The sequence below is a fragment of the Typopeltis vanoorti genome, chromosome 13, assembly GCF_054136105.1.
Source record: "Typopeltis vanoorti isolate ZY-2024b chromosome 13, IOZ_Tvanoo_1.0, whole genome shotgun sequence".
NCBI classification, from domain to species: domain Eukaryota; kingdom Metazoa; phylum Arthropoda; class Arachnida; order Uropygi; family Thelyphonidae; genus Typopeltis; species Typopeltis vanoorti.
In genome coordinates, this window is record NC_143561.1 from 17,929,449 (window position 1) to 17,954,588 (window position 25,140).

At 35.4% G+C, this 25,140-nt stretch overlaps 1 protein-coding gene and 1 non-coding gene across 5 annotated transcripts in view; both read left to right on the top strand.

The window, feature by feature from the left end:
- The window catches only part of LOC150099961 (peroxisomal ATPase PEX1-like), a 324,099-nt gene that overhangs the window by 192,759 nt on the left and 106,200 nt on the right, over positions 1-25,140 (top strand). For all 4 annotated transcript variants that reach the window (XR_016549251.1, XM_090402786.1, XM_090402787.1 and 1 more), the window contains one exon: positions 17,052-17,186. Coding sequence is in view for 3 of the 4 variants with exons in the window: in XM_090402786.1 (XP_090258912.1) it covers positions 17,052-17,186 (135 nt within the window). In the remaining variant the exon portion in view is untranslated. The remainder of the gene's footprint in view (positions 1-17,051; positions 17,187-25,140) is intronic.
- Positions 7,040-7,159, top strand: LOC150099962 (U6atac minor spliceosomal RNA). The gene has a single exon (XR_016549315.1). It is a non-coding gene; the product is annotated as a U6atac minor spliceosomal RNA (small nuclear RNA).

Genomic DNA, 25,140 nt, shown 5'->3' on the forward strand with positions numbered 1-25,140 from the left:
AAAATAACACTTTATTTCATGACACTGCAGGTCTCCAGTAAGTGGTACAGTGGTTTTCTCACTAGGTGATAAAAATCATCTGTCACTAAATCCATTTATAGACATCCATTCTCCGTTCAAAGCCTGTTGTGGAATTTGAATCCACTCCTGGTGGTTGGAGAGCAGGTATGCTATCCACTCAGCAAGCCATGCAAATAAAAGTTTAGATAGTTTAGAAAGTTGATATTATTATTTATAAAATATCTTTCTGTGTTATGTCTATTGTAAATAATATCATTTACAAAGTCAGCTACAGTTACTAATTCATAAAGGATGCTGTATAGTGGAAACAGCTGTTCAAGGTTGATATGTATATGAAATATAAATTTCTCTAGCAAAACATGCTCCTAGTTTAGATAGTTTATGAATTACCTGTGTATTTATTTCTATTGTAAGTTGCAAAACTACAGACTTGAAAATTTGCAAATTCAGTAACTACAGTTACCAATTCAGAAAGGACATTAAGCAGTTGTGCAAGATTGGTATGTATGGAATATAAATTCTAGTTATGGCTATAAGGAGGCATGCATTATCCACCATGCTACCACAAACAGAGAGGTGTGTGTCTCCACATTTTGGATAATTCATCCTACACCTACAGACTTCTAACATGTTTCAGCAAAACAGTCCTTTCCTTGTTATGTAGCAATCTTTAATGGTATGGTTTGAGAATAACAATGTACCTTTAATAGACGGGCCAGCTGGGATCTGTAGTTTAAACCCAATTAGACACTTGTGAAATGGCATGTGATCAATTGTCCTAGGAAGGACATTACTGACTGAGAGTGAACAGTCCTATATGAAGTATGGATGTTAATTTTCTGTAAAACTTGATACACAAAAGTATGTTAAAAAGTTGCCATGCACAATAAATGCTGTGATATAGATGCTTTTCAATAAGGTTGGTATACATTTCATGTAAAAGATAATGTTTTAATCTTAGTAATGTTTTTTTTTTCCTATTACTTTTGGCAAAATAGTACAGTGAAACATCAGTTATCCATGGTAATTGGAGGATGCTAGAACCCAGATAACTGCAAAACGTGGTTAATTCAAATTACATTTTATTGAGTTAAATACATAAAAAAAAACTATAAAAATATAAGGTAAACATTCTTGTAGTATGTAAATACAAACTTAAACATTTGTATTGAAAGTTTATTTTTCACTTGGTTAGACTATAAAAAATTTAGTTTAATCCTTTATCCAAGTGTGAGCAAACAAAGTTTGTGCCTGAAAGTATCTTCAGGACTGGGGTCAGGTAGTACAACACCGGGAAACTTGTAGCAAAGGTGGACCAACCAAGCTAACATCACTCCTATCTCAATATCTCCCATAATACAAAACGCATCTCCTTGTGGATATGTATAATGTTATGCATTAAGGGAAGGGCCACTACCCAGACTAGTTTCGACCTTTATTGAGGTCTCTTCAGTGGGGAGTAATGTTAGCTTGGTCCACCTTTGCTACAAGTTTCCCGGTGTTGTACTACCTGACCCCAGTCCTGAAGATACTTTCAGGCACAAACTTTGTTTGCTCACACTTGGATAAAGGATTAAACTAACTTTATTATTGTCTAACCAAGTGAAAAATGAACTTTCAACATCTTTCTCTAAATCTAGAGTAATTTAATAAAAAGGTGGCACACCTTTTGGCAACTCCTATAGGTAAAGATGACCTCGCTATTGCTTCTGCCTGGTATCTCCACATCTGGGTAGTGGCCCTTCCCTTAATGCATAACATTATACATATCTGCAAGGAGATGTGTTTTGCATTATGGGAGATACTAAGATAGGAGTGATGTTAGCTTGGTCCACCTTTGCTACGAGTTGCCCGGTGTTGTACTACCTGACCCCAGTCCTGAAGATACTTTCAAGTTCAAACTTTATTTGCTCACACTTGGTTAAAGGATTAAACTAAATTTATTAAACATTTTTAAACTTAAATTGTACATGTTTTGGTCATAAAGTATTACAAAATAAAGATTTATTGTTACATAGACCATATATTTACAACGTACTTAAGCTCTTACAAATTGTCTACCGGTTTCGCTAGTAACTGACCAGCTTTCTCAAGGCTTGCATAGTACAAAAAAGAGGTAAATGCAAAAAAGGTTTCAAAATACAAATTACCGTTAGTACCTGTTAGGTAGCTAGGGTAACCCGTTTGCGTGACATGACTACTCAGCATCATGAACACGCGTTACATGCAAACACATAATATGATTATTTGCGTACTGTAGCTCTGTTGAACTGAGGGAGTTAATTAGATTTTTCCAGGTATCGTTCAGAATGGCCCCTTGATTTCTGTTTAGGTTACTTCCTGTACGTAGTACAACTGCCACTTCTTTAAATACTCGATGCCTGTAATCCTCGTCTACGTAGGGCATGGAGCTGTTATTCCGGTCTATAGTGTGGTTCGAAGTTGAAAAGTGATGTACCAATCCTGAGGTGATCGTTCTGTTGTGATTAACATCGCCTATATGTTCTTTCTGTCTTATTTCCAGGCTTCTCGAAGTCTGTCCGATGTAGGAAAGACCGCACGTGCATGGAATATTATACGCACCTGGATATTTATAAAATGGCACACTGTCTTTAGGAGATCTTAGGACCTGTCTTATGCTGTTTGTTGGTTTAAATACAACCCTGATGTTATGTGTCTTTAACAATCTTGCAATTTTTGTTGAAGTTGAACCTATAAAGGGGATGACTGCTGTTGAGATATGCTGGGCGACTGTTCTTTCTTGTTGGTTATCTTTGTATAGAAATTTGTTGATGATGTGTCTAGGATAACCATTTTGTGATAGAGTTGTAGCTATTTGAGAGTTCTGTTTGAACTTCTTCCTCATCAGAGATAAATTTTCTAGCTCGATTTCTTAGCATGTGGATGATGCTGTGTTTCTGTGACCTATGATGGTTAGAAGAGTAATGTAGATATCTTCCAGTGTCCGTTGGTTTTTTGTAAATCGACAGTTTGATGCTGTTTCCTTGTCTTTTTACTAGTAAGTCCAAGAAGTGTAGCTGTTCGTTATTTTCTACTTCTAGAGTAAATTTTATTTTATTGTGGAGTGCATTGATTCTGTTAACAAACAGATGTAGGCTTTCTAAGTTGTCTTTCCATATGATGAAGATGTCATCCACATATCTCCACCATATAGAAGGTTTAGGAGTAATGCTGGTGAATATTTCATCTTCAAATTTCTCCATGAAAAGGTCTGCACATGGTGGCGACAGAGGGCTGCCCATGGCCTAGGCCTTCTAATTATTTGTATATCTTGTTGTTAACTTTGAAAAAATTTGATTGTAGGCAATGCTCGAACATCTTTGTGATATCTGCAGGAAAGATATCGTTGATAATGTTCATTACTTCTTCTACTGGTACATTTGTGAACAAGGACACTACATCTAGGCTGGCCATTATGTCTGTTTGTGTAATTTTTATGTTTTTTAGTTTGTCTACAAAGTGTTGAGAATTTTTTAAGTAGGACTCTGTTTGTCTAATTTTTCCTTTAAGTAAATTCGCTAGGTGCTTAGCCAATAGGTACGTTGGGGATGACCTGCCATCCACAATCGGACAAAGTGGCACTTCTTCTTTATGCACTTTAGGCGCCCTGTACAGTCTAGGAGTGATGGGATGTGAGGATTTAAGTTTTCGTTTTAATTCTTCAGGCCAAGTATTCATGTTACAGATCAGGAAGTTTGTCTCATTGTGGTTCTTCATTGTGGGATCTCTGGTGAGGATTTTGTACGTGGAACTGTCAGATAGTAAGTCGTTTAACTTCTTCATGTAGTCTTTTGAGTTAAGGATAACGGTGGCATTCCCCTTGTCTGCTTTCATAATTATTATTTCTTTGTTCTTCCTTAAGTCCCCAATAGCTTTCCTATCATATGGAGTGGTATTCAGTTGTGTTTGTTTTGCTGTTGCTAGGATGATAGTGCTTTTGAATCTAATGTCGTTGGCTACACCTTGTGGTAGTGGGTAGAGACTTTTTTCAATTCCACACATAAAGTCCATTTTTGGGATGTAATTAGAATTATATAGACCACATGTTAGAACAGAGCTACAAGAAAACTTTCCAGTTCAATAAAGCCAAACAAATTAGAAAATTTAATGAACTGTACAGGAAAAAATACCAGACACACAATGGCCTCCCAGTTAACAAAGTGATCTTTAACCTGTCGAATCACTGCCTTTCGAAACATGAATCGGAGATTCTAAAAAAAGGTTTTAACTTTTCTATCACTCCTAATTACATCCCAAAAATGGACTTTATGTGTCAAATTGAAAAAAGTCTCTACCCACTACCACAAGGTGTAGCCAACGACATTAGATTCAAAAGCACTATCATCCTAGCAACAGCAAAACAAACATAACTGAATACCACTCCATATGATAGGAATGCTATTGGGGACTTAAGGAAGAACAAAGAAATAATAATTATGAAAGCAGACAAGGGGAATGCCACCGTTATCCTTAACTCAAAAGACTACATGAAGAAGTTAAACGACTCACTATCTGACAGTTCCACGTACAAAATCCTCACCAGAGATCCCACAATGAAGAACCACAATGAGACAAACTTCCTGATCCGTAACATGAATACTTGGCCTGAAGAATTAAAACGAAAACTTAAATCCTCACATCCCATCACTCCTAGACTGTACGGGGTGCCTAAAGTGCATAAAGAAGAAGTGCCACTTTGTCCGATTGTGGATGGCAGGTCATCCCCAACGTACCTATTGGCTAAGCACCTAGCGAATTTACTTAAAGGAAAAATTAGACAAACAGAGTCCTACTTAAAAAATTCTCAACACTTTGTAGACAAACTAAAAAACATAAAAATTACACAAACAGACATAATGGCCAGCCTAGATGTAGTGTCCTTGTTCACGAATGTACCAGTAGAAGAAGTAATGAACATTATCAACGATATCTTTCCTGCAGATATCACAAAGATGTTCGAGCATTGCCTACAATCAAATTTTTTCAAAGTTAACAACAAGATATACAAACAATTAGAAGGCCTAGCCATGGGCAGCCCTCTGTCGCCACCATGTGCAGACCTTTTCATGGAGAAATTTGAAGATGAAATATTCACTAGCATTACTCCTAAACCTTCTATATGGTGGAGATATGTGGATGACATCTTCATCATATGGAAAGACAACTTAGAAAGCCCCACATCTGTTTGTTAACAGAATCAATGCACTCCACAATAAAATAAAATTTACTCTAGAAGTAGAAAATAACGAACAGCTACACTTCTTGGACTTACTAGTAAAAAGACAAGGAAACAGCATCAAACTGTCGATTTACAAAAAACCAACGGACACTGGAAGATATCTACATTACTCTTCTAACCATCATAGGTCACAGAAACACAGCATCATCCACATGCTAAGAAATCGAGCTAGAAAATTTATCTCTGACGAGGAAGAAGTTCAAACAGAACTGTCTCAAATAGCTACAACTCTATCACAAAATGGTTATCCTAGACACATCATCAACAAATTTCTATACAAAGATAACCAACAAGAAAGAACAGTCACCCAGCATATCTCAACAGCAGTCATCCCCTTTATAGGTTCAACTTCAACAAAAATTGCAAGATTGTTAAAGACACATAACATCAGGGTTGTATTTAAACCAACAAACAGCATAAGACAGGTCCTAAGATCTCCTAAAGACAGTGTGCCATTTTATAAATATCCAGGTGTGTATAATATTCCATGCACGTGCGGTCTTTCCTACATCGGACAGACTTCGAGAAGCCTGGAAATAAGACAGAAAGAACATATAGGCGATGTTAATCACAACAGAACGATCACCTTGGGATTGGTACATCACTTTTCAACTTCGAACCACACTATAGACTGGAATAACAGCTTCATGCCCTACGTAGACGAGGATTACAGGCATCGAGTATTTAAAGAAGTGGCAGTTGTACTACGTACAGGAAGTAACCTAAACAGAAATCAAGGGGCCATTCTGAACGATACCTGGAAAAATCTAATTAACTCCCTCAGTTCAACAGAGCTACAGTACGCAAATAATCATATTACGCGTTTGCATGTAACGCGTGTTCATGATGCTGAGTAGTCATGTCACGCGAACGGGTTACCCTAGCTACCTAACAGGTACTAACGGTTCTTTGTATTTTGAAACCTTTTTTGCATTTACCTCTTTTTTGTACTATGCAAGCCTTGAGAAATCTGGTCAGTTACTAGCGAAACCGGTAGGATTTGTAAGAGCTTAAGTACATTGTAAATATATGGTCTATGTAACAATAAATCTTTATTTTTAAACTTAATTGGATAGTAAGTCCATGATTTTGTTTGTTTTCTTTGTAGTTTATTTTTTATTTTATTTTTCTTATATGTTAACAAATCATGATGCAATGTTATTTAAAATACCCAGTAATAACTTCTGTTATTTTACAAATCCACTTGCATAGAGAATTTTTAAAATATGAAATTTGTATGTACTACAGAGGGCCATGGTTAATCCAACACCATGGTTACAAATTTCATCTGGGAGGATGCTATTAGATAATCGGCATTTACTGTATATATAGATGAAGTTTAGACCGGCTGGAAAATATGAAATATAAGCCTAGCTTGTAACATGTACAACATGGCTGGAAAACAGAGACAATATCCACTTGCCAACTACACATCCTGCAGTTCTGCCACTGCAGTCCTGTTTGTTTCTGAATTTCACTTGGCAAACAAAGATGTCATTAGGAATTAGGACCACTGCCATGTTGTTCTTGGCCAAAAGCTATTGCACAGACAATGCAGTGTGCCAGACCATTGATATGTGAAGCCCAGTTCTGCCTGTGCCATAATTCTAACTATTTTTTGGTGAAGAGTTTCTCTTAAATGCTTGAGGAGACATAATATTATTGTAAAGAATTCCTGACACACATCTCCTTCATAGTGGAAGAAAACAATCGTGCTTTTAATGTTTGATGAAATGTGGTGATGTACTTTTCCTGATAGTGTGGTATGAAAAGAGAGAAGGTTAGCATTCTCCCTCAATAAGGATGGACTGGCCTCTAGGCCTAATACATATAAGATTAAGGCGCTGCTACTTACTTCACAGCACTTAACTATGTTCTGCAGAATGATTTTAATGAATTCTGATGGTAGGGAGGTAACTGAATCAGTCAAAATAGTAGAATTACTAAGTAAACACTTTGCAAAAAAGTATCATCAGGTAGAGTTATTGTAGTAATGAGAGAGCTAAAGGCTTATATAGGAACTGAGGTAAATGAAATGGAGGTGCATAGCATATTACAGAACCTTAATGTGAATACAACTGTGGGGTTGGATAGTATACCAGCTCGAGTTTTATGTGAAGCTGCTAGGGAATTGTCAGTGCCCTTGATCACATTGTTCAATCTAAGCAGAATTATGCACAAATGAAGAAAATGAATTATATTTTGAGATTGCCCAAATTCTATACACAGCAACACCATCTCCTTTAAATATATATTTCTCAGAAGTACAAGCTCTTCACTCCCTATGCCAGAACATCAATATTGTCATCACAAAGGTTGACAAAGATAATACCACCATTGTCAATTGTAAAACAAATTGAAGGAACACCAATTGGCAGGCATTTCTCACCAGCCTTAGCTGATTATTTTATGGAGCATCTAGAAAACAACTCTTTCATATATTATAATTTGATATCTATAATTGCTCAGCCTCATATGGTTATATTTTGGTGGTGATATATTTGCAGTCTGGTCCCACTCTGAGTCAAAGTTAATTCAGTTCCTAGAGAAAATAAACTCATTGTACTTCTGTATCAAGTTCACTGTATCACATCAATCCAATAAGCAACTACCCTTTTTTAATATCTTAATAATTCGAAATCTCACAGGTTGTTGAATTTTCAGTTTATCGGAAACCACTTTTACTAGCAAATACATTCACTCATCCTCCTCCATCACTCATGACAAAAGATGGGTATTTTCAAGAGTCATTACATAGAGCTCATACAATCTGCTCTTCTGATTCATATCAACCACATTAAATATGCAGATGATATTGTTATTCTTGCAGAATCTAAAGAACAATTGGAAAAAACAATAAAAATTATAAATGAAGAATGCAAACCTTTTGGAATGGAAATCAATCGAAACAAAACTAGAACAATGAAAATAGGAAGAAATGAGGGAAAAAATTTCAATACACTTAGAAAATCATATACTTGAACAAGTAAAGCAATTTACATATCTTGGCAGTCTCATTGCTTACAACCTCGACAATACAGGATTAACAAAGGATGGTCTAATATGAATAAATTAAACTAAAACTCTATAAAAACGATTATTATACTTACAGCAATGTATGGAGCCAAGACTCGGACACTCGGTCACAAATACAGAACAGTCCATTCAAAATTAAATGCTTAAGAAAAATAAATATAACTCATTTGTCAGAACACAAAACAAATGAACAAGTCAAACACAGATTAAACTGCAGTGAAGTTATCATAGCTGTAATTCTTAAACAGCAATCGAGATGGTTTGGACACCTCCATAGAATATCCTTTCAAAGATTACCAACCATGGTCTTGAATGGAATCATTGGAGGAAGACGATCAAGAGATAGACCAAAAAGAACTTGACCACAGTCTTTGAAGGAAAAGTCACAATTATCAAGCTTCAGAGAGTTGGCAGAAATGGCCAGAGATAGAACCAGATGAAAAAGAAGAAGAAATGTGGTTTCACAGGTTTCTGATTAGTATGGGTTGGTAATAACATTACACAAGAGTAACTGTGGATACAAGAGAATGATGAAATGCATGTCACAAATGCAAGAAGTATCAGGAATTACATAAATTACATAAAGTCTGTTTATGTAATTAAATAAAATCTGGCTCTGTATAAGAAGGAGGTCCCCCCCCCCCCCGCTATTGGATCCTTTGACCCGTAATCACAGCATGGTGTGGATGATGTACACATTTTTTGCGTTCTTCTATACTGATATTAGCAGTTGTTCCCATATGTCCGAAGTACTTAAGTTTGAAGGAGCAAGGAATACAATCTGTATTCCTTGCTCCTTCAAACTTGAGGTCTGAAAGAGATCTGCATGTTATACCTATTGAGGATGCATGCAGTCTTTTCTGGGGGTGCCCTGGATATATGTGATGGCAATGGACTTTTTGTGTTCTGAATTTTTTGGGGGTGGGTGGATTGGCGGGGGATTAGGTTTGGAGGATGAGCAGAGAGCTCTGTTAATTTTGTTAAGGAGGAAGCTATTTGCTATAAAAAAGTCTCCCAAATGCGATTGATTTCAGTGACAAGGCTAGTCTGAGCATATGGTTCTAGCTCTCTATTTGCTAAGACTCTATAACTCCTTACCGCTGGGAGGAGTTGGATGGTGGTGTGATAAATGGTGAATGCAACTTCAGTATGGGTGAGATGTTTGTAGACCAAAAAGGAATCATTGGGTAAGCTGGGTAATTAGAGTGTCAAGAAAGAACAGATGGTTACTGTTTTCTTTTTCAATGATAAAACAGATTCTCAGGTGGAAGGACATCTACTATCTATCACATCACCACTCTTTCCAGCAGTATGGGGGTGGGGGTCAAACTTAGCAAATCGAGCTAGAACAATCTGCTTGAACTACACTAGCCTTTCCACTGAAATCATTCACATTTGGAACCCTTTCTTAGCTAATGTCTTCCCTTTAATAAAATTAATAGAGCATGCCCTCCAAACCCAATCTCCCTCTCCTCAAAAAAAAAAAAATCCAAAACACAAAATTCTATTGCCATGCCCTATATCCATGGCACCTCAGAAAAAACAGCATTCTTAATAGATATGCAGATCTACTTCAGGTCGTACCAAAAATGAGCTAACCATATCCACTCACCAAAGAATTCTCTCCACCATCTAGACCATCCTAGAGTCTTCAGCATCCCTCTGGGGTTTCCACAAACTTAAATCTTTTGGACAAATAAGAAGATATGCTAATATCAACAGCCCTTTAGTAGTCTAATCTGATTAGGACAAGAAATGCATGGTTTACTGTTACCCATTTCTCTACATACAGATCCTGCAAAGAACATGCATGATAAAACCAACCATCTCATAAAGGATATGATTCTTTGAGCCAGTGGCCATAAAAAATAAAATAATAATAAATAAGCAGTTGTGAATGTCAGTGGTGGTGATGGTGCATCCAAAATGCAATAGGAAATACACAGTCAGATCCATATCCTTTCTGTTATATGGCACAGTTGCTGTGTTCACATGTAAGAGGGATTCTGTCATTTACAAAAAATTTTGCATCTTTGGTTAAAAAATTAAGACACATTTGTAGTTACCACAGACATCTTAACAAACTTTGATCTAAAGTCTTTCTCTCTCTCCACATTCTTTTTCCCCATGAATAAGATGTTAAAATTTGTAACATCTCATTTATGGATTAATTAAGGGATCTTCATTGTCATCCTTCCATAACTAATTTGTACATTTCAAAATTTGAAAAGTTAACTTTGGAAGATGTTATCCTCCTAAAGCCTACAATTTAGATAGAGATATGTGGGTGATATTTTGATAATCTGGTCTCATGGAATTGAAGAGTATACAATTTTGTTAATTACCTCGTAAATACATACTTCAAAATCCTGTTTACAGTTGAAATAGAAAAGGATAGTAAGTTGCTAATTTTAGACTGATTGTTGTAGATTATAAAGAATCTGCAGCCAGTTCTTTGTATTACTGAAAAAGAGAGCCAAAAGGCTTCACTTCAATGATACAAAATTATTCAAATTAAGGGGATATTGAATCCAACATTATTTCAAAGCCAAATAGAGAAACTACAAAACTCTTGTAGTTTCTCTATTCGGCTTTGAAATAATGTTGGATTCAATATCCACTTAATTTGAATAAAGTTCTTTGTGTATTTACTGCTTACCTAAGTCATTGGATGCCGCTTGCATACTTGTTCATACATCTCCACCCCCCATACAAAAGGCTGGGTTCTCAGAGCATCACTTCAGGATGAACATTAACAAAAGAGTGAACTGTGCCTCCTCATGAAACACTTGCAAATGAAATCTTAACAGTTACAGTAAGAAATATCTACAAAAAAAAAAAAAAAATTCATGCAGCTACCTTGGAATGAAACCCACAGAACATAAATGTGCAGCTGCCATCCCATTTACTGGAAGTGATTCAAATCATAGTATAAAAGACCTGAGTGATATATAGCATAAAGATTTCCTTTAAATCAGTTTTAAACTCCACGTACTATTAAGATTCTCCCAAAGATTCTTGTCCTTCCAGGAATTAACTACATAAGCAGCAAGATGTTAACTCCACATAATTAATGCATATGCAGCAAGATGTATGTAGGACAGCCTAGTTGAGCATCAGTTGCCCAAATAGGAAAACATATAAGTGATACTTAGTATAAATGCATTGATAGATTAGGCCTCTATTGATCTGTGTATCCATCAGAATAGACCTGTATGTTATGAAAGGATTTTTAGAGTCAACTGAGGTGATCAGATCACATGGCTAGATGAACTTAGATTGAGACTACATGATGTTTGGAAAGTTTTATAATTGATATTGAAGCTTTCAGCTATACTGAATCATATAAGTTTCAGCTACAATATTTAGAATATGAGATGTACACCTGTGAAACACAACATTCGATTGGAAAATGCAACAGCTTTCAAAATCTGATCTGTTATTATTATGCTAGTTTTTATCTGTATTTCAGAGTTGGATTCTTTGCTTACCTGCTCAGAAGATGTGACGTGGAGTCCTAATCCCTTACTCTGAAATATGAATTTATAAAGAGCCAAGTAACTTGGCTTTTTATAAATTCAGTTTTATGCTACATTAATCCTATCTACATAGTTTGCTTATGCCTGTCATTTGTGTTTTCCAGCTGGTTTGTATGCTTTATTTTAGAGAATTCTGTGTCCAGAAAGCAAAACTCTGCCACTGTACATGAGATCGGCTAACTTACTTTAACTGAAAAGCTGTTATAAATGCTTTTTGCATATTAGATATAATTTTAATCAGGTATGCCAACCAAAAGGCATTGTTTTCTGACTCACTATGCTTCAGAATCCAAAACAGTAATTTCTCTGCTGAAACCCATTGTAATGTTATTGGCAAACTTTGCTGATTAATAATGGCCTATATTGATTTATGGAAAATATTGATTATTAATCTTTGTTTTAATAACATATATAATAAAATGAAATTTAAATGATGCATTGTTTGTTTTTTTTATTTTAACTATTAAATACATGATTGTCTTACTCAAAGCATGAAAATAATAAATCATCATCATCATCAAATTCCTGCCATGTACCCTCAAGGGGTGTACAGGATATGATAGTACTACATGAAAAAAATTACATCATTATTAATTTCCTATCTACAATTTTTCTCCAAATCAGTCTGTTACTTGTCAACACTCCAACATTATCAGATCTTATATTTCTATCGTCTAAAGCACTTTGTACCGTATCAATCCACCTATATCTTGGTCTTCCTCTGGGTCGTTTTGCTGCCAACCTGGCAGAGAACACTTGTTTTGCTAATCTTTCCTCGTCCATTCTGTTTAAGTGACCATAGCACCTGAGATTAGCTCTGCTAACCCATTCCTGGATGCTGACAATGTCAAGTTCTTTCCTAATATCCTCGTTTTTAATATGATACTGCCATTGATGCCATCTGTTCACGCCTATAATCTTTCTCAGGACTCTCATATCTGTGGTCTCTAGTCTTTGGTCAAGTGTTTTACTTCTGACCCAGCTCTCAGATCCATAAGTTAAAACTGGTTTGAACACTGTCTTGTTCTAGTTTAGTTTAGTTTTAGCTAATTTAGTGTTCCGACTAATTTCTCTCTTATTCCATATGAATTTATTCAATTGACTTCCCACCATACCAGCTTTGCTGATTCTGTTGTCTATTTCTATATTTAATTTACCATCTTCACTAAAAATCGAGCCTAAATAGCTGAAATGTTTTACTTGTTCCACAGGTTCTCCATTCACAACACAGTTGATATTTTCAATGATTGTGCCTATTTTCATTGTCTTTGTCTTTTTATTGCTGACCTTCATACCATATCTATTACAACAGTTATTCAATTTAGTCAGAGCATCTTGCAGACTTGTAGCAGATTTATTTAGAAGTATAACATCATCTGCATAAAGCAAAGAGCTGACATTAACATCTCCAATTTTGATATCATGTTTAATACCACTTTCCATCATAATGTGATCCATATAGATAATGAATAACAGAGGGGATAATGTACATCCTTGTCTCACACCAGATTTAACATTAAACCATCTTCCTGTACTTCCTTCAATTCTAACTGCTGACTTACAACTCAAATAAAGACTAAGTATTGCTTGATATAATGCCCCATTGACACCATATAACTGCAGCGTATTGAATAGCTTCTCTCTTGGCACCTTGTCATATGCCTTTTCCAGATCGATTCCCATGCTTTCTCGACTATTTGTCGTAAAGTGAAGATCTGATCCTGACAGCCTCTATTTGGCCTGAATCCAGCTTGTTCTTCAGCAAGCTTTTCTTCCACAATTCTTCTCAACCGTTTCTCAAGTATACTTGCATAGATCTTGCCAGGAACACTCAGTAGGGAAATAACTCTGTAATTCTCACATTCAGTTTTACTTCCCTTTTTATATATGGGTACTATGAGAGCTCTACTCCAATCATCGGGAATTCGTCCCTCTGTCCAGGCTTTCTGAACTATGCAGTGCAGCCACTGTAAGACTTATACCACCATACTTCAGCATTTCTGGTCGAATATCATCTACTCCTGCTGCCTTTCCACATTTCAACCCTTTGATGGCTTTTTCTACTTAAAGTATGGATATGTATTCCTGACTGCATGCCTGGTCGGTGTTTTTTACCACTGTGCTATCATCACTGCTTGTTTCGTTTAGCAGTTTTTCAAAGTAATTACTCCATACTTCAAGGATATCTTTTTCTCCCGTTTTCATGTCACCTTTATCATCTCTAATTCCTTTTATAGCACTCTTTCCTCCATTCCTAAGCTTCTTCAACAACCTCCAGAATATTTTGCCACCCTCTTGATATTTATTTTCTATATTCTTGCCAAAGTCCTCCCATGACTTTTGTTTAGCTAGTTTTACACAGTGTTTAGCATTCTTGCATTTGTAAATTTGAAAATAATAAATCATATTAAAAAACAGGTGCAATTATAATTCTCTAAGCAGCTACAGATATTAAAATTATCTATAGTGAAAATGCACAGAGCAGTTGTAATTACCTTTTTTTGTGACTTACTTCAGATATCTAGCCGCTAATATCCAGGTGATCCAGTTATTCAGATAAAAGGCCCAAAGTGACTACGTGATATTATTATTACCTGACACTTCCAAGGAGTCCAAAGACTCATTGAGGGAAGGCACCTACTCCACAACTCTCTGCCTCCACCAACTACAACAAATCGCAATGCCATCTACTGCCCATCACCACCACTAGTATTTTAACAGACAATTACAAACATACATACCATGGCGGGATTCGAACCTGCAGCTTCTCGGTGGGAGAGTGGATACGCTAACCACTTGCCAACCACACCGGTAGTAAAGAAAGATTGGTTTAGAGTAAGTTTAGATTGTGGATACAATGATCTCTCAGTTATCTGACCTTCAAATAACCAATAAATGAAGATGTTCAAATAGCACAGGAAAACAGATGAAAGTGAAGAAAAGTGTTCAATTTAACAAGTGAAATATGTATTATAAAATTATAATTTATGTAGTATGTGTTAGCAGCAGTACAACTCCATATATGCATAAAAATGTCTTATTTCAGCGCACATAAAGTTTTAAGGAGAGCATACATATGGCAACTTTTCACTTGTTAAATTGAACACTTTTTCTTCGCTTTCATCTGTTTTCCTGTTCTATTTGTACATCTTCATTTATTGGTTATTTGAAGGTCAGATAATTGAAAGATCATTGCATCCACATTCTAAACTTACTCTAAACAAATCCTTCTTTACTATGCATTAATTCAGTAAAGTTGCTCTGAATTAGTTAAATAGATGAATTCAGATACTCTAAATAAATTTTATTTCAAAGACAAATAGATATATGAACTCTGTCTGTCTGTTTGTCTGTCCATCCATACGTACGTATGTACGTAGAAATATTCTGTACACACGTACAGAATATTTCAGGAAATGTTTGAAATCAATAATGAACCTGTGGTCATGAATAGAAATGCAAGCTACATTGTATGGGTATGTTGGATTCTCAGAACTGAATAGTGAATTTCCCTTGAAAAAATTCTCAGAAATATAGGATGAAACATTATGAGTGTAAGCACTTTAAACATTGAAATAAAAAAAAAAAAAACTCAGATTACTTGAATAAAAATATCTTTGCACAGCGATTTTATTTTTATTTAGCGTCATTTGGCCAAAAAGAACTTAAATAAAAATTTCATTTAGAACATTAACCTTTATTGAACTGTATCAACTAAAGATGCATTCCAGTTTATTCAGTCTCTTACAGTGGAGTTTGGTATTTCCTTCAAGAAACTTGCCACCATAGTGCAATTGGAAGAATATTGGAACGTTGTGCCCTTCGATTGGAAAAGACCTGGGTTCGATTCTCGTCATGACAAGGAGAATCCTTATATGTTCATTTTTAGTTGAAGGTGAGTTAGCCAATCTCATAGCGGTATTTTTTCTCCTGGAAACTCGGGTTTTTCATCCCACGTACAGACAAATTAGCCTTCAGAACAGATGCAATTTACAGACAAAAAATACTGTTGTTGGTGAGGATGATGGGCGACAGATGGCGTTGATGGTAGTAGTGTCATAGTGGAGAGGATAAAATGTGTTTAGTGAAGTAGAGTAGTGTGTCCTCCCACAATGAGTCCTTGGACTCCCAGGAGGTGTCACATAATAAAATAATAATAACTTGCCTATCACTTTCTTTGTGAAACAAGTTGCTTAAGTGAACACATACACATGATAGATGCGGCTTGTAACCTTAATTGCCTTCCTGTAACATTAAGAAAACTGGAATTCTTAAAGAATTGAAATATAAGTATGAAATAAATATAAAAAAAATGAGTAGGAAATGAATAATTTCACTTATGATAAATAGTTTATTTCATATAAATTTTTCACCCAGATATCAAACACATCCTCAGTATAAAGGTACGACTCTCTCTCTTTCTATAAACATTCCATGAGGAACCTACTCATATGTAGGGCTTTAATATTTTTCCAACTAACTCTTTGATAAAAGAATGGTTCAGCCTTGTAGCTCTACATTATTCACATGTTTACCTTCATACTTGCATTGTTCATTGTTGCTTGTGCCTTTATTCCAATTTTAAGTTATGCTGAAGATTCTCATGGTACCTGGGTGAAAATTTTATATGAAATAAATCATTTCATGTAAATTATCCATTGTTAGTTTTATAAAGTTGAATCTTATATATGAATTCATATTCACAATGCTGAGTCCTGTTATACTAAAACAAAAAATGACTTAGGTACTACTTCATTATATTCTCTGCCTGTATGTTGAAAGGCATGTTTACCATTAAGAGCATGTGCTGCTCTTCATTATAGTAATTTTTAAGAGAAAAAGTTCCTGCTACAATGACTGATGCAATTCTACTGGGAACCAGTCATGAACTAAGGCAGTTGTTGTGGTTAAAATTCTTTTAAAAAATTGACTGTAATTGTGCACAGTGACTGCTCTCCATAGATGTACATTTCTTGTATAGGTGATATTTAGAGCAACTCATTGGGAAGTTTTGTCAGAAGCATCGTTGTGAATGTAATATCACATGTTTTTTTATATGCTTCAGTAGATTGTTTGCTTATGTTTGGTTGCACTACAACAACGAAATAATGTCTTATTAGCTTATAAATACAACTATGTAAATTTTTTGATTATTTTTATACTAAGCTCTGTTTAACTGTTTCTTACTTTTCTAGTATCCATCATTGTTTGCTAATTGTCCTCTGAGAGTACAGTCTGGTATTCTTCTTTATGGGGCTCCTGGAACTGGCAAGACTTTATTAGCAGGTGTAATTGCCAGAGAATGTGGTCTAAATTTCATCAGTATAAAGGTAACGTTACATAAAAGATTATGTGCATAGCGACTTATGAAATAACTAACACTGTATCATTATTATGTTTCTGGATAAAACTGTAATTTTCTTTTTTTTTTTTTTTTTTTTTTTAATGTTAGTCTTACCCATGGAAAGGTTGGAAACCTTCAGCCCATTTAATACCATGGGTGCAGTAAGGACTAGACTGGGAATCCTTCTCTCTTTTCAAGTACTTCAAGCCTTTACTAAGTAGAGCAGTGGTCTTGCACTAACCATTGAACACATCATCTATCATTCAAAAGGCATTCACAGACATCCATACCACAATGGGTTGGAACCAGTGGTGAGCTATGGAAATTTTAACAAAGGGCTCGCATCATCGAGCGAAAAAAAAAAAAAAAAAAGCTCTATTTTACACAAAAAATTTTATTAATACAGCTTGTGTACAAATTCCAATCAAAAAGTATGAGAGCACAATCAACCTCTAAAGGCTATCATTTTTAAACAAATATTTCATGATCTAAACATGAAATATTTGCACACAATCAACTGTGTTAATTTATCTTACATAAGAAAAACATTTTTTAACTATCAAAATATAATAAGAATGAAATCTTTTATAAAACATTTAATTGGCTACTGGTTTTACCATACGATTGGCTACCAAAAGGGAGAAGGGTAAAGATAGCACATGCACTTATTTTCAAACTTGGGTGCATTCATTATAGAGGAGTTGAAACAATAATTCCAAATAATCTATACACTGCCAAATAGACTAATTTTTGTTAGGTTATCGCTTAATATGTTTGAAAAAAAAAAATTTTTTTTTTTGAAAAAATAAAAAAAGTAAACAAGAAGAACAAGGGGTTCACAAATTTGAGAAAAATTTAACAAAGGGTTTTCGCGAGCCCCTTATAGCTCACCACTGGTTGGAACCCACACCCTATAAGTTGGAAAACAGAGATGCTTATTGGTTGACCAACCAGTCAGTACTATTTATTCTTTATTATTTGCCATACCATGTGCACCAAGTATAACTGAAAATTCACAATCTTGGCAGTGAAAAATTATGTAAATTACATCAATTTGATGTAAATTTAATTATAGTATTAATTATAGTCTTTACAATAATTTAATTAATCTCTGCAGCTTTGTAACTTATTACAAAGTTACAAATTTGTAACTTGTAAATTAGCATGCAACAACCTTTTCCTACCTTTTTTTGAGTATGAAATATTTTCTCAAGGCCTATTCAGTAGAAATGAAGTTAGCTCTCTCACACATTTTTTAATCTCATAAAACAGAAATTAACCAGTACATATAATTAACAGGTGTAATGTGAGGATGGTCTGAAAAGTTCTTGGCCTCGACCATAGATGGCAGTGCTATCAGGAAGTTTTTTTTTCCTAAGTTGATGCATCTGTCATATACATCCATGTGAAATTGCAAGTCATTCTATCAAGTAGTTTGTTTTATACAGCTTCTGAAGCAAAAGTGTTGTCTGTATCCCTTGAAATGGATTAAATTGAGTATCATGCAATTATAAAATTCTTTGTAAAAGAAGGTTTAATGCCATTCGTTCAAAAAAAATTCATTTAAAAGAAATTCATTCAAAGTTTATAAAAGTTTATGGGCACTCTTCTCCTTCATTTTCAAAAATTAAGAAATGGGCTGCCAAGTTTAAACATGGCCGTATGAGTCTTGAAGGTGATCCATGTGAAAAAGTGTAACAACAACACCAGAAATGATCAAGTGCACGATACGATGTTGGATGACTGGCGAGTCAAAGTGCATGAAATTACTGAGACTATAGGCATTTCAAAAGAACGTGTAGGATATATTTTGCATGAAGAATTGCAAATGAAAAAGCTTTGTGCAAGATGAATGCCACGCTTGCCCACAGCAGATCAAAAACGCATTCACATGAAAATCTCTGAAGTGCTTGGAGCATCTTAACAAGAATAAAACTGATTTTGTGCATTGATTTATTACTATGGATGAGACTTGGATTCACCATTACACACCAGAATCCAAACAGCAGTCAAAACAGTGGACACAAGCCAGTTGTTCAGAGCCAAAGAAGATAAAGTCAGTTCCATCAGCAGGAAAGGTTCATGGCATCAATGTTTTGAGATGCTAAAGGCATTTTGTTTATTAATTATCTTGAAAAGGGTAAAACAATAACTGGGGAATATTATTCCGATCTTTTAACCAGACTAGATGAAAAAATTCGTGAGAAAAGACCCGGTTTGCAGAACAAAAAAATCATCTTTCATCAGGACAATGCACCTGCCTACAAAGGTGTTTTGACAATGGGAAAATTAAGGGATCTGCACTATGGATTGTTGGATCATCCACCCTATTCCCCAGGTTTGGCTCCCTCTGACTTCTATCTCTTCCCAAAACTAAAATTCTTCCTTGCTGGTCAGTGTTTTTCTTTGAATCAAGAGGTGATTGCAGCTGTAGAGGAATATTTCGCACATCTTACTGAGAACCATTACAGGGACAGGATAATGGTGCTGGAGCATTGCTGGAATAAATGTATTAGTCTTAAGGGAGATTATGTTGAAAAATAAAAATAATTTTGAAATTATAAATTCGCTTTTTTATTGTTAGGCCGAGAACTTTTCAGACCACCCTCATACACAGCCTTAACTCCTCAGCATTTTAGTGTTAATTCCACATAGCTATCTTAATCCTATTATAAAATGGAAGATGAAAATATTGTAAATGAATGAAAGTTTGACAGTAGTAATGTGTGCTGGTGTTATCTTTCTTTTATTGATACATTGGCTCATATGAGTGAAGAGCAGCAGCAGAAAGTATTTGGAAAGCTTGTTATTTTATTTTATTTTTTTTATGAAATCACACCTACAAAGATTTTAGCAAATGTTAGATAATTCAGAAATCCTACTGTGGAAACCAAACATGCAAGATGATCTCACACTGGATGATTATAATCATTAGATGATTATAATCATCCAGTGTGGCCAAAATGTGTCATAATGAGATTCAAATCTACAGTTTTATAGACTAAAAAAAAGGCATTGACAATCTCCATTTTGGCCAACCAGACCAACAAATTAATCATCCCATTTACCATATCATTAATAACTTAGTTAAGATTGCAATAATTAAGAGTTCATCATTTTATGATACAATATCTCATAATGGGTATAGGATTAGTTGACTGGTTCACATCAGCTTACTTAGTGAATAAGTGAACTGGTCAACTAACATAACATTTCAAAATTTAAACATAAATTCTGAATTTTCATATTTATAATTTAATACTCTTCTAGTTGTTCTATCCTTTTCTCTGTATGTGCTCTCCTATTAATGTTCAATAACTTTTTCATTGCCATTTTATGTGTACTTTATGTATAGTTCTTCCAAAAAAAAAAAAAAACACTTCCATATAGACCAATATCCTTGGGGCTAATCAAATCATCATCAATACTGTGTATCACCACTTACAAAATCCAAAGCCAATCATTATTCATCACTGAACCTCAGTTGGCATCCTCCAGAGCTTACCTAAACCTTCCACAGTATATTGAACATGAAAAGTGCTTTTGTCAAGTATGATATCCCATGCTAAGATTATCAGATCTAGAATCTCCTTTATACAATCTACTTAGGCTAAACATCTCCTTGAATCAGTTTCTCCCTTTACCACTCTTCTAATTCCAAAGATTATATTAAGCTCACCGGTTATCTTTCTTTGAAAGCTGATCTCATACAGTATAATTATTGTAACAGGGGAAAATAATCTTCCTTGGCAATTTCAACATCTGCAATTCCAGCTGGCTCCCATTTTCAAACTTTATGGACCAAACTAGAAGATAACCTGAATTGTTTGCTATCAGTAATCATCTGATACAAATTTCAGAAATATCTAACCATCTTCTCCAAAATACACCATTGATGTTAGCTCTTACTAATTAACATGAAAAACACAGGAATAAGTAATACTATTTATTTAAGACCATATACTCAGTTTCCAAAATATAAGAACCAATACTATTTCTGAAGATTACAACTGCAAATTCAAACAAATCAGCTTGTAGCAATTTGCATAACTGACAATTTCTAGTTGAAAGCAGATACACATTCAAATTTTCGAATCATGCAGAAAGGGGTAACATAGTAGCTCTCAACAGGATGAAATGCAAAAGTTGTACTAAGCAAATTTGTGTTTCAAGGAATCTCTTTTTGTGAAGGATTAAAGCTGCAAACTTGGATGTCTTGTAATGTCTCAAAGACATTATCTAGATGATTTCATGTGGGGAAGAATTATTGGAAAGCTTGAAGAAGACCACAGAATTACTTATATTGCCAGGGAGTTTGGAATCTCACATACCATTGTATGCAGGCTCTGGACAGTGTTTCAAACCAACGGAATGTGTTCCAGAAGTTTGCTAAGAGATCACCCTCACTCTAACATGGAGCATGAAGACAGATATTTGGTTACAACAGCAAAATGTAATCAATGCATCACAGCAGGTCAGCTTGCAAGTTGGCTCCATTCAAGCACAGGTTCGTAGATATCTCAACAAACTGTGACAAGACTTCTGCAACAAATAGGCCTATATGCATGAAGCCCTGTAGTAGAGTACATTTTCATTGGTGTTGTATCCATAAAAATTGGACAACACATCAATGGATTAATGTAATCTTTGCAGATGAGTCATTTTAGCCTTTCCTCTGATTCTAGATGATACTTGATTTAGCATGAGAGTGGTACTGTTTACTTTCGTGAGAATGTTCTTGAAAGGGATAGATAGTGCTCAGGTCATGGTGTGGGAGGCATTATGCTTACCAAGCTACAAGTGCTGGGAAAAGGGACTATGACTGGTGAACGACATTACAACAAAGTTCTTCAACTCATGTTTGATTGTTCCGTGGGGCTGTAGGCAAAGAATTCATTTTTATGGAGGACAGTTCCACCACACCACATCATACATAAGTATTGGAGATAATTCTGGAGACTGAGAATAATAATCGAATTGAGTGTCTAGCATGCTCCCCAGATCTCATCTCCATAGATTATGTTTGGGACACAATAGGGAGATGCATTGCTGCTCGAATCCAGAAAACAAACAAGGCCTTGCTCTGAAGGAGGAGCGGGCCAGTTTCCACGAAGAACTCCTGTATCACTTGGTGCTAAGCATGGTATAAAGTTGTGATAGCTGCATTGCAGTTCGGGGTGGACATATTCCATACTGATGAAATGCCTCTCTGGATATTTTTCTCTAAGCACTGTACATTAATTCCTTAACCATGTTTTTAGGACATTTGTAACTTTTGCAATACATTTTTGTCAAAATGTATTGCATTTAATTGGTGGAAAATTTATAGCACATTTTTTGTGTTATATAATTTATTAGTATGATGAAAATAAATTATGTCCACATTTGGCTCTAGTTATGAAAATTTTTTTCACATACAGGTAAAATTGTATTTTTTCCTTAGCTTTTGGACACCAGTGTATTTCAGACTGAATATTACAATCCAGGGCATGCTTAAGGGTCAAAGCTGTGTAACTGAGAGAAGACCTCCATATAGCCTTTAAAGGAGTTGGAGAACCGACCAGAGTTTCTGACCTAATATCCAGTCCTCACATCTCATGGTGCACTCTGTTAGGTATCTACCTGGATACTGGATGAACAAGGATGAGCTGGCAATTTGGAATTTAACTGACCAAATTGCACTCTTATTGCTTATTGTACTCTTGATTCTGTCATTTCATGCCAGCTTGGGCATCGCCTAGTTAAACAAGGTCCCCGTTGTTTTCACCTGGGAACGAGAGTGAACAGCAAAAAGTCAGCTACTGGAACAAATTTGAAAACACGCACCAACTCAACATCACCAGAGTTCAAGATAGGCACTATCAACATGAGAAGCCTGAATGGAGCTAGCTGAGGACTTGGATAAGTACCAGATTCACATAATGGTGGTGACTGAAACAAAAAAAAGACAAAAACTGGAGAGATCTTTCTAAACAATAAATACAAAATGTTATATTCAGGCAATAGCAATCAGGGAAAAGAAGTAGTAGCTATAGTATTCAACACTAAACACGAGGCTAATCTTCTTGAATGGCATGCAATATCAAGTAGGTCAAATATCAGAATGGGGGGACTAGACAGAGAGACTTATTTATGCCTATGAGGAATTTTTTGAGGCTTTAGAGAAAGCAGCTGGCACAATGGGAAAAAAAAAAAAAAGTTGGTCATCATCATCATCAAATTCCTGCCATGTACCCTCAAGAGGTGTACAGGATATGATAGTACTACATAAAATTACATCATTATTAATTTCCTATCTACAATTTTTCTCCAAATCAGTCTGTTACTTGTCAACACTCCAACATTATCAGATCTTATATTTCTATCATCTAAAGCACTTTGTACCGTATCAATCCACCTATATCTTGGTCTTTCTCTGGGTCGTTTTGCTGCCAACCTGGCAGAGAACACTTGTTTTGCTAATCTCTTTGCCCATTCTGTTTAAGTGACCATACCACCTGAGATTAGCTCTGCTAACACATTCCTGGATGCTGACAATGTCAACATCTTTCCTAATATCCTCGTTTTTAATATGATATTGCCATTGATGCCATCTGTTCACACCTCTAATCTTTCTCAGGACTCTCATATCTGCGGTCTCTAGTGTTTGGTCAAGTGTTTTACTTCTGACCCAGCTCTCAAATCCATAAGTTAAAACTGGTTTGAACACTGTCTTGTATACAGCTAATTTAGTGTTCCGACTAATTTCTCTCTTATTCCATATGAATTTATTCAATTGACTTCCCACCATACCAACTTTGCTGATTCTGTTGTCTATTTCTATATTTAATTTACCATCTTCACTAAAAATCGTGCCTAGGTAGCTGAAACATTTTACTTGTTCCACAGGTTATCCATTCACAATACAGTTGACATTTTCAATGATTGTGCCTATTTTCATTGTCTTTGTCTTTTTATTGCTGACCTTCATACCATATCTATTACAACAGTTATTCAATTTAGTCAGAGAATCTTGCAGACTTGTAGCGGATTTATTTAGAAGTATAACATCATCTGCATAAAGCAAAGAGCTGACATTAACATCTCCAATTTTGATATCATGTTTAATACCACTTTCCTTCATAATGTGATCCTTATAGATAATGAATAACAGAGGGGATAATGTACATCCTTGTCTCACACCAGATTTAACATTAAACCATCTTCCTGTACTTCCTTCAATTCTAACTGCTTACTTACAACTCAAATAAAGACTAAGTATTGCTTGATATAATGCCAAATTGACACCATATAACTGTAGCATATTGAATAGCTTCTCTCTTGGCACCTTGTCATATGCCTTTTCCAAATCAACAAAACTTAAATACAGATCTTTGTGATATTCCCATGCCTTCTCGACTATTTGTTGTAAAGTGAAGATCTGATCCTGACAGCCTTTATTTAGCCTGAATCCAGCTTGTTCTTCACCAAGCTTTTCTTCCACAATTCTCAACTGTTTCTCAAGTATACTTGCATAGATCTGCCAGGAACACTCAGTAGGGAAATACCTCTGTAATTCTCATATTCAGTTTTATTTCCCTTTTTATATATGGGTACTATGAGAGCTCTACTCCAATCATCGGGGATTCGTCCCTCTGTCCAGGCTTTCTGAACTATGCAGTGCAGTAAGACTTTTATACCACCATACTTCAGCATTTCTGGTCGAATATCATCTACTCCTGTGCCTTTCCACATTTCAAGCCTTTGATGGCTTTTTCTACTTCAAGTATGGGTATGTATTCCTGACTGCATGCCTGGTCAGTGTTTCATTTAGCAGTTTTTCAAAGTAATTACTCCATACTTCGAGGATATCTTTTTCTCCCATTTTCATGTCACCTTTATCATCTCTAACTCCTTTTACAGCACTCTTTCCTCCATTCCTAAGCTTCTTCAACAACCTC